This window comes from Phoenix dactylifera, unplaced genomic scaffold, assembly GCF_009389715.1.
Source record: "Phoenix dactylifera cultivar Barhee BC4 unplaced genomic scaffold, palm_55x_up_171113_PBpolish2nd_filt_p 000121F, whole genome shotgun sequence".
Lineage (NCBI taxonomy): Eukaryota > Viridiplantae > Streptophyta > Magnoliopsida > Arecales > Arecaceae > Phoenix > Phoenix dactylifera.
The window spans coordinates 310,474-331,867 of NW_024067689.1; the positions used below are offsets into that span (position 1 = coordinate 310,474).

At 38.4% G+C, this 21,394-nt stretch overlaps 1 protein-coding gene across 1 annotated transcript; it reads right to left on the bottom strand.

Annotated features, from left to right (window-relative positions):
* Positions 1–14,425: 14,425 nt before the first annotated feature.
* Positions 14,426–16,267, bottom strand: LOC103713506 (ethylene-responsive transcription factor CRF1-like). Its single transcript, XM_008800461.4, has one exon. It carries the CDS (start codon positions 15,532–15,534, stop codon positions 14,674–14,676), a length of 861 nt encoding a protein of 286 aa, XP_008798683.1. The 5' UTR covers positions 15,535–16,267; the 3' UTR covers positions 14,426–14,673.
* Between the last annotated feature and the right edge of the window lie 5,127 nt (positions 16,268–21,394).

Below are 21,394 nucleotides of genomic sequence, written 5' to 3' on the forward strand. Positions count from 1 at the left end.
GCCCGTCTAGCCATGTGTATGGTTTTCCCGGATTATTCTGAGCATGGTGATAGATATGCTCCATATATGGGTGGCTTTTGGAAGCCGCCTTGATGTCCTCCCATAGCCCAACCTGCGGCACAGATAAAGTATTAAGTATAGGACTCCCCGGTACTCGGGATAATGTATCCGCCGCGAAATTCTCACGTCTTGGGCAATACACGATCTCATAGTCGTACCCTAACAGTTTGGCCACCCATTTTTGTTGTTTTGGGATCATAATCCTTTGCTCCAATAAGTAGTTAAGACTCCGTTGGTCTGTTTGGATGAAGAACTTTTTGTCGAGTAAATATGGTCTCCAAGTTTGTACCGCCTGTAGTATGGCCAACATCTCTTTGGCATAGGTGAACCAAGATAGTTTGGTAACCCCTAGGGCCCGGCTCATGAAGGCAATCGGCTAGCCTTGTTGAGTGAGTACCGCACCTATTCCGTCACTAGAAGCATCTGTTTCAATTGTAAATGGTTCATTAAAATTTGGCATTACCAAAATAGGTGTTGTGGTCATAGCGTGCTTGAGCCCAAGGAAGGCCTCCTCGGCCTCATTATTCCACCCAAATTGGCCCTTCTTCAGTAGGTTGGTGAGGGGTCTTGCTCGGAGCCAATAGTTTCAAACAAACTTCTGATAGTAACCTGTAAGGCCCAAAAACCCACGTAATTCCGAAATATTATTAGGCCGTGGCCAATTGACCATTACCTCAATTGTGGGAATGGAAAACCTATGCTTAATAGTCACAGCATTAAGTGCCCTATAATCGGTGCAAAAACGCCAAGTCCCGTCTTTTTTTTTTTAACTAGTAAAACAGGTGAAGAAAAAGGACTAGTGCTTGGTTTTATAAGCTCCAATTTAAGCATGTCATGAACTTGTTTCTTAATTTCAGCTTTTTGAAAATGGGCATACTTGTAGGGCCTAACATTGATGGGCTCCGTAATAGGTCCCAATCAGTAGCCTTGTTGACAATCGCGGATACTTTAATAATTTGATTTATCTGATTATTTTATATAACTGTTTTTTGTAATATGTGCATTGTCGATAAAGTTACATTCTGATATTTTTGATACCTCTTGTTATGTTTGTTGTAGATTATATTAAACTTTAACTTACTACTTCACAATTTCATTTAATGCATTGTACTTTTCAGATGTAGAAAAGGAGAAAGATATTAAAAACAATAAAAAAGGGACTAAGATAAAATGAGTACATCTAAAGATATAAATCATATTATACTCTATAAAATTTCAGTTTTGAGATTCCACTTGTCAGAGATTCTACGGAAAAAACCATTAGATTTTAAGTAAGAAAAATTATAGTTTTAATAAAAGAAGCTTTCAGTAAGGTTAGCTTTCTGATATTTGAACTCCGCATGCATGATCCATGACTACATAATGATTTCGTTGATGTTGCAATCTTATAATCTGATGATATGTTACTTAGCTCATGTAATGCACATAAATCATGATTTTTTCTTGTTTAATTTATTTTCTTTTGTTTTTTTATTCATTTCCGTATATTTAGTTTTGATTTAAGAGTAGTGTTACATTGGTACCTCTTAGTCACGCAATAAGTTCCTTGCCCCACATGGCAGGGTGGATTGGTTTGATTTTTGAGGGGTTGTTTAAATGAAAAGGTGCTAGTGCTACACTGGCATGGGCCACTTTTTGTGTGACGAAATGGTGCCCTTAGCATTTTTTTTCCCAAATTCAGTTATTTATTTTCTTTTATATATTATTGTGCTTCCATCTTTATTATTCCTTCATGAATTCAGCTCTGTATATTTTGTTTCTGTTTCTTTTTCATGTTTTTTGTTTTGTTTTCTTTTTATTCTTTTGCATATATTCAATGTTATATTTTGTTTTGCTTTTTTCTTGTTTTATAATCTGGTTTTATATGTATATGATTTCAATTATTTGTTTTGTTTTACTTTATTATTTTTTGAAAGAGAATGCTTTGGGTTTCGCCCCATCATAGAAAAATTTCCTTATGCCACATGATAGTGCAATTCATGGAGGCTGGTGCAATTTCTATGGGTTTGGTCAAATGTGGATATGCCATGCCAATGCCATGTTTGTGCAAGGAATGATGTGATAGAGTGCATGCCCTGTAGCATTTCTCTTTTTAAGTCTTTGGTTTTTTACTTCTTATTCTGTTTTATTTGAATTTTCTATTTATCTTTTGCCTTTATTCTTTTAGTTTTACTAGCTCAGTTTATTTTCTTTTGTTTCTATTATCTGTTTCCTTATATTCAGCTTTCCATTTTTTTTTTGTTATTTAGCCATGTAATTAGATTTCTTGTACTCATCTGTTATCTCATTTGCTCTTATCTTATGAAAGAGTAATGCTGTGGGGACCCACACTGTAATAGAAAAGTTCTTTTTGCTGTCTTGTAGATAGGAATTGGCGCAAGTCAGGGAGGCTGGTTCAAGTAGTAAGGGCTGGTCAAATAATGATATGTCATGCCAATTTCATGTTGGTGCAAATGAACTTTTGTGTGGCAGAGTTGCACTATGTAGCTATTCTTTTTAAGAATTTGATTTTATGTTTCCTTTTTATTCTGCTGTCTTTGTATTTTCTATTTATATTTTCCCTTTATTTGTTACTTTCACAAGTTCATTTTAGTTATCTTCATTTTATATTATCTCATTTTGTATATCCTCTTTCCAATTTGTTTTATTTTATTTTTGGTTTTTAAAATTCTGATCCGGTTCCATACACTTTTGTTATTTCATTCTATTTTATCTTGCAAAAAGAGTAATGCCATGTGGCTTGCTCAATATGACAAAAAGTTCCTCCTGCCGCGTGGTTAAGAGGATTAGCATAATTTTTTCAGATATTAGATTGGTGCAATTTGTGAGTGATTGGTCGAATAATGACATCCCATGCCTGTGCTACATTGGCACAAGAAACTTTTGTGTGATAGTTTGGTGTCACTTCTTTTTTTCGGAGATAATGTCACATAGCATTCCTCTTGTTGAAAATTTGGTTCTGTATTTCTTTTTTTTATATTTTGTTTCTTTTCTTTTGTTGATTTTCATATTTGTTTTTACTTTGCATTTGGTCTGCATTTCTGTTCTTTAGCTTTTTTTTTTTTTTCTATTTCAATTGCAATCTTTAGTTTATTTTGTTATTTAGTTCCATAATCTGCTTCTATACATTTGTTTCGAATTTCATTTTATTTTTGTTTATTGAGAGAGTAATGCCATGGATAGCAGCTTGGTCGCACAAAACTTCCTCGTCCTATGTGGTAGAAAGGATTGGTGTGGATTCATGGGGCTGATGCTGTTCGAAAGGGGTCAGTCAAATAATGTTGTTCCATGCTGGTGGTATGTCACATAGGGAAACTTTTATGAGACACATGGCACTTCATAGCATTTTCTTCTTGAAATTTTGTTTTTATAGCTGCCTTCTAGTTGTATTTTGCTTCTGTATCCTGTTCACTTTATATTTTCCTTTATTCTTGTTGTCATTTTTCTATATATTCAGTTTTTTCAGTTTGTTTCATTTTCTCTTTGACTTTTGTAACCTGGTTGAAATTTCATTTTATCTCTTATTTTCTTTTTGAAAGGAATGTTGACTATTGCTGCTCTGGCACGTGTAGAGGGGTTGTGGTGCTTCAAGGGGGCTGCTTCAGTTCCTGAGGGATTGGTTCATGTTAGCGTCATGTCAATGTACGGAACTTTTGGTGTGATGGTGCACCCTCCAACAATTTTCATTTTGAATTTGGGTTTTATATTTTCTTTTCTATTCAATTTTGTTTGTAGTTTCTGTTTATTTTTCTTTGTTTTAGCTTTTACAAATTCTGTTTTGTATTTTCCTTTTTTGTTGATGTTCTTTTATTCCTCTTATTAGTTTTTATATATTCAGTTCTTCATTCTTTTCGTTTGTTTTATTTAGTCTTCTGAACTGGTTTTACATATTTGTTTGAAATTTCATTTTATTTTTACATTTTGAAAGAGGAGTGCTACGGGGAACCATTTAATCACATGACAAGTTCCTGGTGCCACATGGTTGAGGAAATTGGCGTGCTTTATAGGAGCTGGTGCTATTAAGATTGGCCAAATAATGATGTGCAACACCAAAGCAATGTCAAGTCCATGAAACTTCTTGTGTGAGAGTGGTACCCAGAGCATTTTTCATTTGAAATTCAAGTGCTATATTTCCTTTCATATTCAATTTTGTTTATATTTTCTGTCTATTTTACTTTTTAAATTTCACTTTCATGAATTTAATTTCGTGTTTCCTGTTAGTTATTTTTTATTTTTATTATCTTTCTTTATAATTTAGTTTTTTCAGTTTATTTTAGTTTAAGATTTGTTATTAGTTTATTATCTGGTGTTGTCTATCTGTTTTTATATATTTTTTGGTATTTCGTTTCTTAAAGAGTAATGTAACAGGCTGCCACTTAACCACAAAGCATTTCTTGTTTCATGTTTTAGAGAGATTGTGGGCACAGGTGCAATCAATTGGTTGGTAGCAATGTGCCATGCCAGTGTCACATTGGCATGGAAAACTTGCTGTGGCAGGGTGGCTCCTGTAGCATTTTTTTGCTCTTGAAAATTCAGTTTTGTTTTTATTTTGTTTCTTTCTTCTTATTTTCCAATCTGCATTTCACTTTCGCAAGTTTAATTTTGCATTTTCTGTTTTTTGGTTTATTTTCTTTTATTTTATTTGTGTTATCTATATGCATATGTTTAGTTTTTCATTTCATTTTATTTTATTTTTCATTTAGTTTTGTAATCTTGTTAGATTTTCCTTTATAGCTGTCCCCTTATATGATGGGAAGACACTTGGATCATGATGATGGTGATACGTCATACCATGTTTCGATATTTGCTTAAGAATATGCCATAGGAAGCAGTGAATGTTGTAGCAATGCTTGCAAATGCCATAGGAAGCTGTGAATGTTGTAGCAATGCTTGCAAATGCCATCTTTCCTTTCATTTCACTGAAGACTTCCTATACGATAGCAATAAACTAATAATAAGAAATTATACCCTTCTGCAACTGATTGAATGGGTGTGTTTCATTATAGTATTCAATCTTTTTAACATGACTTGGCCTTGGATTGGAATTAATGGTGAAGTAGGACCTCTATCCATCCTAAAAGTGATGGAATAAGGCCTCATTTTAATGCCTTAATGTGTCAAAACTAGCATTAAGCATGTATTAATATATATGCTATCATATGGTGGCTATCATTAAATTAAGGTTATTGTGGTCCTATTGAGGGTTTCTAAAAGATAAATTTCTCTCTCATTGGATGTGCATTTAGCATGGCGACCTCTTTCAAAATATATAATATGATAACCTAATAGAATGGTTGCATAGCGTAGAGATGGTTGCACAGTTGTACCCCATTTTTTGGTTTATAATAGTTGAGTTTTTCAATGCTTTTGTAGTAATACCTCTGCTTGTTATTTGTGTGTGTCAGGTTGATGTTACGTCATTCCACCTTGGTTGCAGAGATGGATACGCTCTCTTCCCACTTGTAGTTTTTCATGCATGCTTGTCATTTCTCACACCTCTTGCAATTGCATTTGGTAAAGGCATGTCTTTGCTAATACTGGATATAGAGACTTGGTCTCTTTAATAAAGTTGGAGCCTTGGAAGGATCTTTCAGCGACTTAAATTGTAGACAGGATCTTTTTGTCCTTTTCTTTCCTTTTATTTTTGTATTTGTGATTTTCTACTCTTTTGTAACTATTATATTTGACTTGAATGTGTCTGATAGAACTATTGAATGCCTTCAAGCTTGTAATCTGATGACATGTAACATAGTTGGTGCAAGGTACATGAAGTATGTATAAAATATTTTGATGAGTTGTTGATCTATCTGAATATGCTTTTATAACTCTTTTTGCCTTTAACTCTAGGAATAATGCTAATCATGATCTATCAAATGGCTCTCTTACCACATTGTTGACCAGTTTGAATCAGGATCTCTCACACACACACTCTCACCTTGCGTTTTTTATCTTCTGCTTGTTTTAGCAAGATATATAAGGGTTACTCATTTATATTGCTTGGTAGGCTCACCGGTTGAGCTGATTAATTCCAATCAATTCCAATGTCATTCTTGAAGGAGATGAGTACACATTTATATGAACTACCAAGTTCACGAGGTGTATACAGTTGTAATGCATTAAGATTGGCATGAAATCTCAATATTGCATGCAATGGTTCTGAAGATTCAGTAAACAATATTATGAATAGCATAATATTTTCAAAGTATTGAAAATACAGTTGGTACATGAGAGTTAGCATAGCTTGTGATTACAATGGCCTGATTCCTGTTAGAATCTTGTGGTTTCTAAATTGACAGGAACATGGAGCTTTTTTAAATCTGATCGGTTGCATGCTTTTCTTTGTGATGATGTCATAATGGATGATTTGCAAGATATTTATGGTAGTATATTTCTGCAGCAGTAATTAACAGCTAGTTGACATTGATTTCGTTCATACTTTGGGCACCTCTAGGGTATATTCTCAGCCACTGAACAGAAAGTTTCTGTTCAGCCCTTCTTTTAGTTATATCTTTGTTTATTTATCCATCTAAGCCAGGGTTTCTGCTTAAATTGCTGCCCTGGTCTCTAAAAATCACATTGGTTTTAAGAAATATTTCCTTTATTTGCTTGAGTGGTTATCAGCACATGCTTATTTATTAAAACAGAGACCTTTGTAATAACTGTATCAAGTCAGCATTCTCTACCAAATGGCATGTGCTTTTTATAGAGGTGAAGTTGCAGCTTCTTAGTAGGTTTAGATTATGTGGAAACACTGGAGAGAGGGATGTCAATCATTTTACCTTGAGTTATATGTCGGCTGGAGTGTGGTGTTGATATGTGTTTTGGCTTCGTACAACAGGAGTTTGTAGTGACCTTTGCCACATTTGAAGAACAGTTATCTATACGATTACATTAATCATCTGGAAAGAGCAAGATAAAAACATCTCTACAAGAACTTTTTGGTCAAAACTACTTGAGTGATTTGCTTTACTGTATGGTTAGTTCATTTCTAGATTATGGGACTTATCACAGGAAATGTCAAATAAGTCTTAGATAAAGACATGCTTATTTTGGCTAAAGGGACGTTACCCAGGTACAGTCCCGACAATTCAGGATCCTAGGAGGGGCAGACAGGGGGCATACTTATCTTTGGCCATTTTTTTTGGGTACAAAGTGGCTATCCTAGGACTTGAACTCACGCCATTGCCCTTTCTGCCCAATCTTTTGCGATTGCACCAATCATATGTGCTTATTTTGTCTATTTCATTTTTCCAATTGCTTTTTTGATCTTAGTACTTTTATGTGGCATTTCCTAGTCTTCCTTCGTCTTCTTGTATGATGCTTTTGAGTTGTCAGATTTATCAAGCCTTCAGCATGACAATTTCAAAAGCACCAAAACGAATATGTTTTGATATAAGAATACATAATTTTTTTGCGTAAATATTTAGCAATGAATTTTGGTGGATTTTATATCTTGTGAGATTGTGAATTATCATGTGATGCTATTGGAGAACCAGCAACATTGCTTGTAGGACTGGAGTTAATAGAAGAAGTTTTCCAATCAAATAGTGGTCCTGTCCATTTGAGGCAAACCTTGCATAAAATCAGTGCTTAAAATTCTTAATCCAAGCTCAACTGGTATGTAATGTCAGTATGCACCTTTTTCATGAAAAAAAATGATTCTGTGTGTGTTCCATCACATTTGGCATGCCAACCAGATCCTTGTCTTATTTCTTATTATTATGTCATTTCCTGTTTGGGAGTGACAGCTTAAGCATCTTGTCATAATTGTTGTTATCAAAATTAAACCTTCTGCTTAATTGTTCCAATCTAGTATTCACTCATCCCCTCTCTTTTATATTGTGGGGGTGTATATGTGGTGTGATGACTGTGTGGATGACCACTTGACGCATAATAGATTGTTATATTATCTGCATTGTCTCCAATTGAAGATGCCTTTGTCATTACAGAACATGAAAAATATTATTATGGTGGGTATTTCACTGTTATTAAAGAAGGGGTACGTATCTTGCAAGTTTCATGCTTACCTCTTCTAGTTTGTATAGGCGCAGTTTCATGGCTTTCATTATTTTCCAGCCAAAGTGGAATCTTGCTTTTCTGAGATTATACCAGGGGGGATTTTGCTCAATGCTCAAGTAAGTGTCATGATTATTTTCTCTAATCTATTTAGATTTTTGTAATTGACATGGGTGGATGATGTTTATTTGTTATTTAGTGTCAGTGTTCTGTCCGCTCTCTGTAATTTTTTTAAATCAAAATGATCAACTATTGTGGTAATGGTTGCTTGTGCATAAATACTACTAAGCTTGTTATAAAATATAAAATAGGTCCTTGTACACGAGTTACCACAGTTTCATTGCCTAAATGGAAATTTTAATTGGCTTCAGCAATAATTTGTAGTCTTTTTTGAAAAAAGTTGGTCTAACTCTACTATATGCCTTTTTGTATGTTAACATCAAAAGCATGTGATTATTGATTAGTAGTTCTGCTAGAGACAGCGAGTCTCTTAATTGCATAATAACAAATTGCTTTTCCTGATTTCTAACACTTTGAACAAGCCTCTTCAGTCTATGATGTGTTGTTTCACTTGCTTGTATATGCATCTTATTTCTTCTAGCACCGCAGGCTCCCTAACTTGGATCTTCTTGACATTCAAAAAGTTTATTTTAAATTTTTTCTTGTCTATAGCTGCCCTTAAGTGAGGTTTAAAACCATAGTGAAGCAGGGTCATGAAGTTGTCTGGAACATTGTGGTTAAGGCACTGAGTCCTGCTTATTTATTAATTTTTACAAAGACGAAGTCCAAAGTCATGCACTAAGGAAAGACAGATTTTTTGTGTGAAAGTTATACATAATATATTACAATACATATATTTATATATGTATGAGTGTATGTATACATAAGTATAAGTATACATGAATGTATATGTATACATTGATTCTCCAATACTACTAAAATCTCCTTCATAGACGACTGTGTAACTGTCATGCTTTTGAAAATATAATGCTCTATCATTTTTGAGGAGGAAAGCAGGATAAAATGGAATCCTGTAACTTGTATGAGCTCACTTGACTATGCATTTTATATGTTTCGGGTATATTTTAAAGAAAAGCAACCGTATCGAGTTAGCTCCTAAAGGGAATGAAGCAAAAGGGATCAAGGATAACCACGGGTATCGAGTAATTGAGTTTGCTCCAGAGGTTATCTGGTTGTAGATTTGCTTCCTCCCCTGCATTTTTATCCACCAGACCTATCCTCCTATCTTGAAGCCTTAAGAAACAAATGGAAGGCCCTTCCTTTTTGTACCGCCACAGCCCACAGAAGAGTCTTGCATCATGGATTCAATCTGATCCGCCACCCTCAAAGGTACCCGGCAATGTGCGAGCAAAATAAACAGGGATGGCAATAAAAAATTTTGAGTGAAACTACCCAACTCAACAATGCAAGAGTTTTCCAACACCACCCTTGTAATCTCTCCCTAATTGTCTGAAGAAGAGGCTTAAGATTAAGAGTCTACAAGCGGATATAGGAACACCAAGATAGGTCCAGCCTCCATCTCTAACAGACACTACACAAGAAAACCAGCAAGCTCTGTGTTCCTTGTGGTGTCCGGGGACTGAAAAGGACAGATGATTTGGATACATTTATGCTCTACCCTGATTCCATAAAGCAATAGCCACAACCTCCTTTAGGGCCATCAAATCCTTACAAAGTGATTTTGAGGGGAAGTTTACCATACCTATCCAGTTGTTTTGGCTGAACGATTCACAGTCTGTTTGCGGTATACACTGGCTTCTGCAGTGCTGAAGCCATTTCTTCAAAGGAGGATAATAAATGAATCTTCAAAGAAGTAAACAAAAGCAAACTGTAATCACCATACCAGAACATTAGAAGAGGATGCAATCAATACCAGAAGAAATATTACCATGAAATGAGTCACCAGACAACAAACTACCCATAGTGCCATCACCTCAGACATGTAAGTTATTGTTAATTATCAGACCAGGACAGATGATGAATGTCTTTCTGTATGTGTGAACACAAATACATAACAAGCATAAAAAGTAAATGCTGAAGAAACAAGATATCTGGAGAATAGAATGAAAGGTCAAGCTATTGTAGCTCAAGACCTGAGCATTATTATTTATTAGCATTGCTGAATATTCTGAAATTTAATAACCAAACAACAGTTGTTAGGTTATTGGTGCAATACAACTGACACACGTGAATCAAGGAGTCAAAAAATTCCACATGTTCGTGACAATTTTGATGCAATATTTTTGTTCTTCAATTCTCTGATTTGTGGACTGAAACGAAGCAATGGAATCTTGAGCTAGGTTGGGCGATATCCTATGGCAATGGAATCTCGAGTCAACTGTTTAGGGACAACCTAGCTAGAACTATAGCGTTGGTTCCAATTCTGAGAGGTCAATGGGAGGACAGGTTAGGTTGGGCTATGTTTGAAATGATTTGCAGCATTTGATTGGACCCAACTCTGAAATCAAAACTACGGTAATCTATGCTGGCTGATTGCTCTGGAATGCCTGGAAATGAATTATACTTTTTCAGACTTGGAGGACAATGCCTCGACTCATTGCAGGGAAGGCTATGGGCTACGCATCAGAATCTATGGTTGCTGTTCAGTGCACAGTACGGTCTGTCTGGTCGCTGCATTCATCTGGACTTTGATGATCAGCTTCATTTTAGTGCCACAACCAATGTTGCTGGAGCTGGTTTTGTCATCCGGGGTTGCAGAGGCTGTCATCTGCGCCAATTGCACCAGGGCTGTTCTCTTGAATATTATGTCTGTTTCACAACAAGAGCTTCTGTTAGCCTGGTGGGCAATCACCTCTGCTATTAACACTGCAAGCAGACCAATCTCTACGTCAAGGGTGAGCTGCCTTGTCCAATGGTTTGTTTGCCGCTCCTCAGCTTTGATGTCATATTTCACCTTGTTTCATGGATGTCTGCGTGACCTCTTACAAAACCTTCGGTCCTTCAGTCTCACACCTTTCGCAGAAGGCAAATCGCGTAGCAGATCCTCTCTGATCTATGCAGACGGCAATTTAAGCCGCCAAGCTGGCCTAATCCCCATGGGATGGATTTTACTCGACCTGTCTAGAATCAGCGGTGGTGATGGGTTTTGATTCTAAAACCTGCAACCGATTCAGGGCGGTGCAGGTGATGGTAATGCTCGTCCCGAACCCAACCCAATTCTATAACCCTAAACTATTCATCGAATTTCCCAACCAACCACTTTTCACTAAACCATAACTTTACTGACTCAAGAGTTTATTTTTCTTCATTTTTTTCAGATTAATCCACACCACCTTCGGATTATCCTTGATGATTATAATGAAAATGGAGAAGAAATTTTCGCGGTCCATTGTGACAAAGGTTAATGAAGTGAAGAGTTAAGAGTTTAACATAGTTGTTCATTTCTTTGGATTGATTGCTTCCTTACTTTTAAGAAAGATTCGAGTTGCTAAAGAATAATATATCTGTTTGTTGTATTTATATTATTGAAATACTTTTTTCAACAAGGTGTTTTGATGTCAAACATTTATAGACGCTTTGATCCTTGATAAACACATTGATGTCAAACATTTGTAGATGTTTTCAACAAGGTGTTTTGATGTCAAAGGAAGACTTCAATATGCCATATGTAAACAATCGATCAACTCACAATGTAAAATATCTGATATCTGTTTTGAGAAAAAGAATTGGTCAAAAGCACAATCTGAAAATCTCTCTTTTTTAAAAAATATTTATTTAGTTTTTCTTGAGGATAAATATACTTATTCACTGTTACTATGCGTACTCATGGGCTTGGATAATTGACTGCACCCGTCTCCACTCTCACACATTTATAGATGTTTTGATCCTTGATAAACACATTGATTCAATCATATCTGTTCTGAACGGAGGTAGACAAGAAAAATACAGTGACAAAAAATGAGCATATTTATAGAAGAATCTCAGCCGTCTAAGCTTACAACAAGTGACTAGCGGTAGTAAGGAAAGTTTCATTGAGCGATTCAAAGGACTGCTTTCCACGAAATAGCCCGTCGAAGGTCTCGGCGAAAAATGCAGGTAAAAATCCAAAACCCAGTGAAGTGGTGCTAAAGTTTCGTGAAGCCAACAAAGCTGCAAATTGGATAGCCGCCTATGTGGCCAGTCATGCGGATAGCACCTTATGGGCTGGGATAAGGAGTTACCTCGGGCATTCCGAAATATTTTATTTTTGATTTTATTGAATTCACTCGTACTCGTCAGGTATGACTTGCCCGTCCTAGCAAAAAAAATAAAAAATAAAAGTGGTGCCGAAGTTAACCAACTACAGATTGTGAAAGAAGGATCGATTAAGGTTTAAAACCAACACAAAACTTCAGATCAGTCAAAAAGCCCCTTAAAAAGAGGAGATATTCGCCAAAGATAACGTGCATCCACTTCATGGACTTCCATGAAACTAAAAAAGTGACCCCAGAACAATAGCACTTTTCTTTTCTTATGGGCTAGCCTCTCAAGACTTTACGTCGGTACACAGAAGAAGCCCAAGGGTTTGATTTTAAAAAAATGAGAACAAAATGAAGCTCATCGTTTAAAGTTCCTGTGAGCACATCACTGCGACCCCTCGTGGGAGTTCAAAAAAAAAAAAAAGGAATAAGCTTCACGTGGGACGAGCGGTGTCGTCGCCTGCAGGCCCCGTGAGACGTAGCCACGCGCTGGCCCGTAAAGCGTCCCCTGAGACCATGTGCATGTGGCCATTTGCTTGGATGCCACATGCCCTTCACGTCATATATAAAAATAGGAAAGGAATTCGCAATTGAGTACTCTAATACAAAAAATACTGACCCAGCTTACGGCAGTGGAGCTTCTCTATTGCTCCACGTCCGTCGCAACATCAATCTTACTTTTATAACTCCTTGAAGGGAATAAAATTATATATTCAGAAAAAAAATATTGATGGAAAAAAAAAATATCGGATATTTTGACCTCGACTGGAATTCACTTTTTTTTTTTTTTTCCGATCATATCCAAAAAAAAGTAAAACTGCAGTTAATGCATGATCGGCGTACTTGCTATCGAATGATGCTAGCATGGGATGGTTATCATGTTGTTAACGTATAGCCGACTATTGTTACACAATGTACATAGCGCCAAATTAGATAATCCTATATATATAACAGAGTAATCATGGGATTCTCTTCATTCAAAGACTCCTCTCGATGCATTTACTTTCTTTTATTATTGTTCTAGTATTCTGACTTAAGTATCGGAGAGTTCTGTTAGAAATTTTCCGCCCAACGGACTTCTTACAAATTAGCCTTAGTAGCAACCAGTTTCTGTTCTCCTTAGTCTCACGCGACTTTAATTCTTCTTACTTCTCATTGACCTCAGCTTAGAATCTATCAACAACAAATGCCATGACACTGGCTAGTCACACAAGGTTATGATCGCTCATGCGAACATTTTTACCAAATAAAAAAAAATACCTCCTACTTATAGACTGCTAACTTGACATGGGTAACCTCTTGTGTATATTATGCCAATTCCATTAACCGTGCTATCTTTTTCATGCCATATAAATTTGGAAAAAGTATTTTGTATTTATTAGTTCGCTATTTTTTAGGATCAATCCTCATATAAGAATCAGTCAAGTGTAGAAGTTTTGGTGCCCAACAACTAAAAGTTATCTAATCATATATGGCATCATGATATTTGGACATCCTTGTTTCATACATGTGACACCATACATGGAAGGCAAGATGACTTCTCTTGCACAAATGCACGACAGATTCAGTTTCCACATAAGAATTATGATGCCCCACATCTGAAAGAAAGTGTTATCTTTATTAACACATTTTGCCAAATATGCGTGTCCTACTTAGATGTTGCTTTTCCTTGAAAACAACATAGCATACAACACAACAAACAAAGAAATATCATATAAATGCAATTGATAGCAATCCCATGCATGCATACAGACCTCTTTAAGCCATTTTAGCTTCTTCTTAAATATGAAAGAATTATCTTTTTAACCAACAAGCTGAACTTTCAAAAAATGTCACAAACTTAGCTTATTGCTATCATGACATAGAAATGGATAGCATTCGAAGGCATATATTAGACAGTAGATTAGTTCCAGCATATACGTTATAACTGAGTTCAACAAAAACAACATAGCATACAACACAACAAACAAAGAAATATCATATAAATGCAATTGATAGCAATCCCATGCATGCATACAGACATCTTTAAGCCATTTTAGCTTCTTCTTAAATATGAAAGAATTATCTTTTTAACCAACCAGCTGAACTTTCAAAAAATGTCACAAACTTAGCTTATTGCTATCATGACATAGAAATGGATAGCATTCGAAGGCATATATTAGACAGTAGATTAGTTCCAGCATATACGTTATAACTGAGTTCAACAAAAACTCGAACTTGTAAAACGGCTAACTCGAAAACACATCAAAATTTTAGTACAGGAAAGACAAATAAAACGAAGGTGACGAAAGAACAGAAGCAACCCCGTTGCGTTTTCCCTCCGCCGCAACAAAATCGGCAAAGAAGTCGGCGTCGTCGAACAACGAATCGACACTTGTTATATTATAGCGGGAAGGGGATCGAGCGGGAATAAATCGCCGATCTCTCGGAAATAATCGTCGCCCTGCCACGGCGCCGATCCGAAGTCCCACGCCGATCCGAGCACGACCTCATTCGCTTCGTCCGCGGAAAACCCGATCCCCGCCGCGTCCCCCAAAATCCTTGGCTCCGACACCCCCAAGTCCAAAAAGTCGCTATAGAGCGGCACGTCCTCGAACGCCAAGAACTCCTCCAAGTTCTCCGGTAACCTCACCGCCGGGGTCTGGTCACCGCCATTCTTCTCCGACGAGGACGCCGCCGAAGAGAATCCCCGGAGAACGGAGGTCGGCGAGGACACACCGTGGGACTCGTCGCCGGACTCGTATCCGCCGGAGACCGAGGCGGGGTTGGCCTCCGGAGAGGTCTGGACCGCCGAGGCGACGATGGCGGAGGGGAAGTTGGTGGTGGCGCCGGGGCCGCGGAGCTGGATGGCGGCGGAGTCGTAGACCATGGCGGCCTCCTCGGCGGTGTCGTAAGTGCCGAGCCACACCCGGACTCCCCGCCACGGGTCGCGGATCTCCGCCGCGTACTTCCCCCACGGCCTCCGCCGCACGCCGCGGAACTTCGTGCCCCCCGCCGCCGCCCCCTTACCCACCGCCGCTGCGGCCTTCTTCCTCACTCCACCCTTTCCCGGGAGGCTCCGGCACGGTGGCGGCGCCCCCTCACCGTTGCCGGCGCTGGTATCAGAGCAAGGGTCCGCTGCAATCTCCCTCACGAGCCGCGCAAGTCGGCGGCCGGAGAACCAGCACTCCTCGTCACCGGAGGAGTCGGTGCCCTCCGGGTCGTTCCAGAAGATCCTCAAAGTTCGCGGCTTTGTCATCTCTTCGTGTCTTTGGAGAGGTATCTCCACTACCGGTGACGGAAAGGCAGAAGCTTGACGATGGATTCGACTCAATCCCTGCTCCCCTGCACCTTTAACTATCCCTGGGTATAAAACCCGGTAACAAGATCATTTTTTTTTCCGCGGACAAAGAGTATAAATGGAGGTAAGAAAGAGGGATTCCTCTGAGATTTGGCAGGCGAATAAAGACTAAAGTGCGAGGGGTTTAAAAAGGAGAATAGAAATGTAACAGTAAATTTTTCCAAGGGGGAAATTCGGGAGAACGTGGGAGGGAAAAGGGAACAAAGATATACGGAATACGGAGTGGAGACAGGGGATAAGGAGCAGAGGATCGAGCGGTAGACGTGGGAGGAGGAGTAAGAAGAGAAATTTCCAGGAAAGTGAGAGAGTTAAAAGGAGTAGATAGAGCAGAGAAATAGAGGAGTTGGCCCAAATAGAATAGAAAGGATAAAAGAGATAACGGCTATGATCTTCGCAGGGAGAAGATAAGATATCAGCAGAGTACTTACTACTCTCCTGGTGAAGAAAGGAATGGAACAACAGCACAAACTTCCTTGCGAGAGAGAGAGAGAGAGAGAGAGAGAGAGAGAGAGTCAGCAGAGGCAGAGTACTTACTACTCTGCTGGTGGAGAAAGGAATGGAACAGCTGCACAAACTTCCTTGCTAGAGAGAGAGAGAGAGAGAGAGAGAGAGAGAGAGAGAGAGAGAGTAGCTGCGGAGACTGGTTTGAGAGGGACGAAGAGTAAAAGGATGCAGTGGTGTGTCTTATAGGATCTCCCAACGGCCGAAATCGGACCGCACGCTCGATGAGATTTTGTATTTTAGTCATGTATTTTATTCACTCGTTGTATGAAGTGGCTGTCTCCTAGAACACATCAAACAGCGTTTTTATGAGCAAAAACAAACAAAAAAAAAAAAAACTTATGTGCTGCACCTAAACTGCTGTTTTTGTTTCAGTTAAAAGATGGCTACTGTTTAAAGACTCAGGTTATCTTTTAAGACAGAGGTTATCTTTAGTGGGATAATCGAATATAAAAAAGGTTGGTAACTTGATGGCTTTCTAAAATATTGGGCTCGCAAGCTTTTTATTTTACATGCCTTCTAAAAGATTGGTAGGCGTGTTATTTAGAGATAACAAGCACGAAATTTGTGATGATATAAGAAAGATTAGTATTTAAAATTAAAAACACAAAAGCCATAAAAGTAATAAAAATAAAAGCTGGATAATAAAATAAAAAATAAAGAATATATAATAACAAAAGGAACACCACCATATTCAAATAAGGCTTCAATAGCCCGTGAATAAAATTATATTAAACAAAATATTAAATATAGTTTTATAAACTAAAGTTTTCAAATTTATTAATGTAATTTTGATGACGCTCGATTTTTATGTTTTATTTTTTTAAAAAACGAGAGAGAGAGAGAGAGAGAGAGAGAGAGAGAGATCATAACTTGGATTGCTGTTATATAGGATCTCTCAACTGCCGAATTGGACACGCCGCGGGATTAGATTTTATGATCGACACCTTTTAACCACCTCGTTTGCCCCCTCTTTTTTAAACCTATTATTTTGTTTGCTCCCCATCCATCCGAGCAGCTGTCTCATTGAGAACAGCAAACAGAGACGCAAACGTCGGAAACATGGGACCCACGTAATAGATTTACCCGGTCCCACCGTCTCTAGCCAACCAGATTCTGAAGCGTCGGCAAAGAGTAATGTTTGCTGTTTGGAAGGCCACAGCTCTTTCCCCGCGACGATGTGCTCTAAATGGCGGGAAGGAAGCCGGCCGACCTGACCTCGGGGCCCGCGGCCGAGCCAATGGGAAGGCGACGCGCGCGCAGACTCGGACCCCGGCTCGCCCTCGGGTCTCGAGACCACGAGAGGACGGTGTGGTGCGGTCACGTGACGAAGGGTCCCGGCTCCATCACCGCCTGGGTTAAATAATAACGGTCAAATCCTTGGGTTAGGCACCGCGTCAGTGCCGTTTGACCGTAACGTAATTTAGCTCCTCTTCTCACCCTCTCTCTCTCACTGCAAATTTGTGCATTAACTCGTCCGTGGGGATACTTAGGTTAAAGCCTTCCCCTCTTTATAACTTTTTTCCCTTCAGCACAGGGAGTGGATTAGTTTATTATAGCTGTAACTAATGTTCAAGGGGGTGTGGTGACGAGGCTTCTTGTATGAAATTAAACATCACATGGCAATGGGTCATCACAAAATATATAGGACTGTCATGTTACTGAGCCCTGCATTTATTCATGACAAGTTTTATGTCTTCTTTAATTAATAGAACTTATCTTGACTTCACATTAAAATTGATGCTTCATGATGACAGGTGCTACATGGTAGTAAGATGGAATCATTTTAACTATTTGCAAAGAAAGTTGGGTAGTCGCTTGGTGTGGTTGCGCTAACTAAATTTGATTTGGATGTTGCATGACTCAAGGGGTATGTATGTGAGTGCATTTGATATGCTTGGGTAGCTAAAGCGCTATCGTTGGAACAATTTTAGAATGTATAAAGTTTGGCAAAGAAGGTAAACTATTTTATGCTCAAGAAGAAAAGTAGAATGTGAATATTATTGGGCTATCGGATGTGGTTCACCAATTGGTGGTAGCTCTATGTCACATTCAACAAATGGCCATTCAGGGTAACTGCCCCGGTTCCATGGATGACTTGAGGTGGTAGGTCCCACGCACAAAAAAAAAAGCCTAAAAATGGACCCACCGGCAGGCCCAGCTAATCCACTGGGTGCTGCCCACATGTGGACCTTACAAAAGCCATGCCATCTACTCCACCAACCACTCAGATTTTTATCTTCGGAGGTCCAAATGGGTTGGGTTAGACCAAGTCATAAGTGACCCCGACTCAACCAATTTTTTGTTCGGGTTCTAATATTAAACCCATATTCAATCCAATAAAAGATCAGGTCGGATCCATGATTAAAATTTTTGACCTAACGGATCATTTGGGTTGGGTTGGGTTCATATATAATCCGATCTCAATCCAAAAAATTTGATCTAGATCGTGTATAGTTCAGATCCAGATCAACTTTGTCCAATCTAGCTGGGGTCTCTGCAGCTTAACTAGCTACCTATACCATATTGGCCAAAGCTACAAACACTGGTGCTCGTTTTAGAAGTTCAGACATTATGTTTATAGATTTGCAAAATATGTAATTATACAAAGTAAAGTAACCCAAAGAGAATGATTGCATAAGATTCGTGGATCTTATGGTATCTAGTTTGCAGAACAAGATATAATTTACCCATAAAAAAATTTAAAAATGTCATTTGAACCTTGCATCTCCCTAAGGCGAGTGACATATAACTAAACGGCCCATGCCACAAGATCCAATCCAAAGGATAAGACTGTTCTTCTTAACAAATAAGATAACATTGTTCTTTATTTTCTTGACGAAGTGTGTGATTTTAATAGATTTGGGCAGATAAGGATCTGCTTTCTTGCACTAATCAGTAATCATACAAGATGGAGAAGGACATGGGAATATTAAGCTTTTAATTTCTCCTGGCTATCTTGCTTCTCGTTAGAGCCAATAATTTCTACTACTGAACATGATGACGCGATTTGAGTCGTGGGAAGTCGATGCATGGATGGCAGGAACATGAGCATGGTGATGGGTCTCCAGCCAGGGAGATGGTCTGGGAGAGTTATCTTGTAGTCACTAATCAGAGGCTATACGATGCGTCGGTCACTGGTTTCTTTTTTTTTTTTTTGGTGTTAAAATGTGAGAATGAGGAAGCAGGAGGTGAGACATTGACTTGGATGGTGAGACCTGTGCTTCAAGAATCAAGATTGACTGATTTTAATAAATCTCCAATATATTCCAACACAATCTTTGGATTATGTTTTAGCATTTTGATGGACGACGGACCGCAAGAGTCTTAAAATCTTCATGCTCCAAATGCATGAGAAGTAGTCGAAAAGCTTCACCAAAAGCTCTTGATGGCCTATCCTTTGCATTTAATACTATTTTCACGTGCAGTTCAAGGAATTCTAGCTGCATTAAGAAAAAACCCTAACCTAAAATCTTCATTTGGGCCCTAAAGGTATATCCGGATTCTGATCGGAGTAGATCGGGCCATTGAGTAAACGACCCAAAATTGATCCAAAAAGTAACTGTGTTGGGTTAGATCACAATTCAGTAAATCCAGATCCGATCCAAAAAATGGAATGGATCCAATTTTAGAATCCGACATTACCCCACGGGTTCTTTAAAATGAGTTGGATCGGGTCTAAGCGGATTGGGTCGGGTTGAGTCATGGGTCAACCTGACCCATTAGCAGCCTTACTTGTCTTATAGGGGTATTCGGCTTCATGACTCATGATTCGATTCGACCTATTTGCAACCTTACTTGTCTTGCCAGAGCATTTGGCTTTATGGCTCCTTAAACTTTTTTTCTTGTTTGTTTGTTTTTGGCCTTCTGTGCAAGGCAAATGGCGACCTCTCAAATAAGTCGTGGCATACTTAAGAATGTGGGAGCCTGTTTTCAGGCTTTTAGGTCCCCACTCATGTAAAATAGTTCAAGCATAGTACGGAAACCGGTAGAGCAACTCAGAATTACTTTACCTCTAGACCGTTAAAGTTTCAATTTAATTGGAAAGCTGTTATACCATTTGAGATTTTAATTAATATTGTATCAGGTAACGTCATGAGAAAAAGTGATGGCCAGCCATGCCGTTTTGAGGATGCTAACCAGTTGAGTTAATAAAATAACAGGTATTGAATACCAGATATCTAGTGATCTAGATTTGATCCCACCCTCACCTCGATTCTAAGGAGCTTCTTCTTGTCCTAGTTTTCAAAGAAAAGGAGAAAAAAAAAAACTTATTTGCAATTTATTTGGTTGTTAATTGTGGACAGTTTAGGCCATTTGAGATTAATAAGGTATAAAAAATAAAATAAAAGATATAATAACAGATGGTTGGCAACGATAGTGCTTATCCAACTTGTCATCAACTTATCAATGATAGTTTTCCGTGCAAAGGAAACTGCTATCAACTTGCCATCCGTAGGATAGCAGATTCCAAACCACAGGATTGATGACCAAACTGAACTAATTAACTCCTCTTTCTTTCTTCTTAAAATATAATAACCAGAATCGGGCTAAGGTATCCCAAAGTCTCCCACACCTACGGCTTCACACAATTAACTTTTATTCATGCTCGGAAAGTGAGCCCGGCCGGACAAAAATATGAGGATGATATTAGTAGATTACAGCGAACTTTGAAGTTATAATAACGTATTAGAGAGGCCTCCTCTCGGGGATTCTTTGTCTGGATTTGGTACATGGAGGTTAAGATAATGTGGAACAGGACATCAGTCTCTTTCCTCGAACCAAGTAATAATAAAAATCGCATCTCAAAAGCTTGGGGACATTGGTTTTAGGTGGCGAACATAGAGGTCCTTAAAAGCAACGGCAGCGGCAATCCTGTAGGTGGCGCCGTGTCCATGCACCTTGGTTTCCGGAGTTGGACGCCCAAAAGCTCCGCTGTCGCCGTTTAGCCGGGGGGTGACGGGCGCAGAACGGTCCCGTTGCAAGCGTCTTAGGAGGCAGCGGATGGTGTAGTAGTTGTGTATTATTACCATCTTTACAGATCATTGGAATTTTTCAGTCTATGACTTGTTTGATAGTTGTTGAAGATGGCCATCCTTTAGCCATATAATGCTCTTCATAGATGAGAAATACGAGTATATTCTTATATAACGTTCATATCTTATTTTAGTTTGTATTATTTTGTTGTACTTTTAGGGAGAAAAAAATAGGAACTAAGCTAAGAATACGTTCTAATATCAGTTGTTCGCATAAAGTA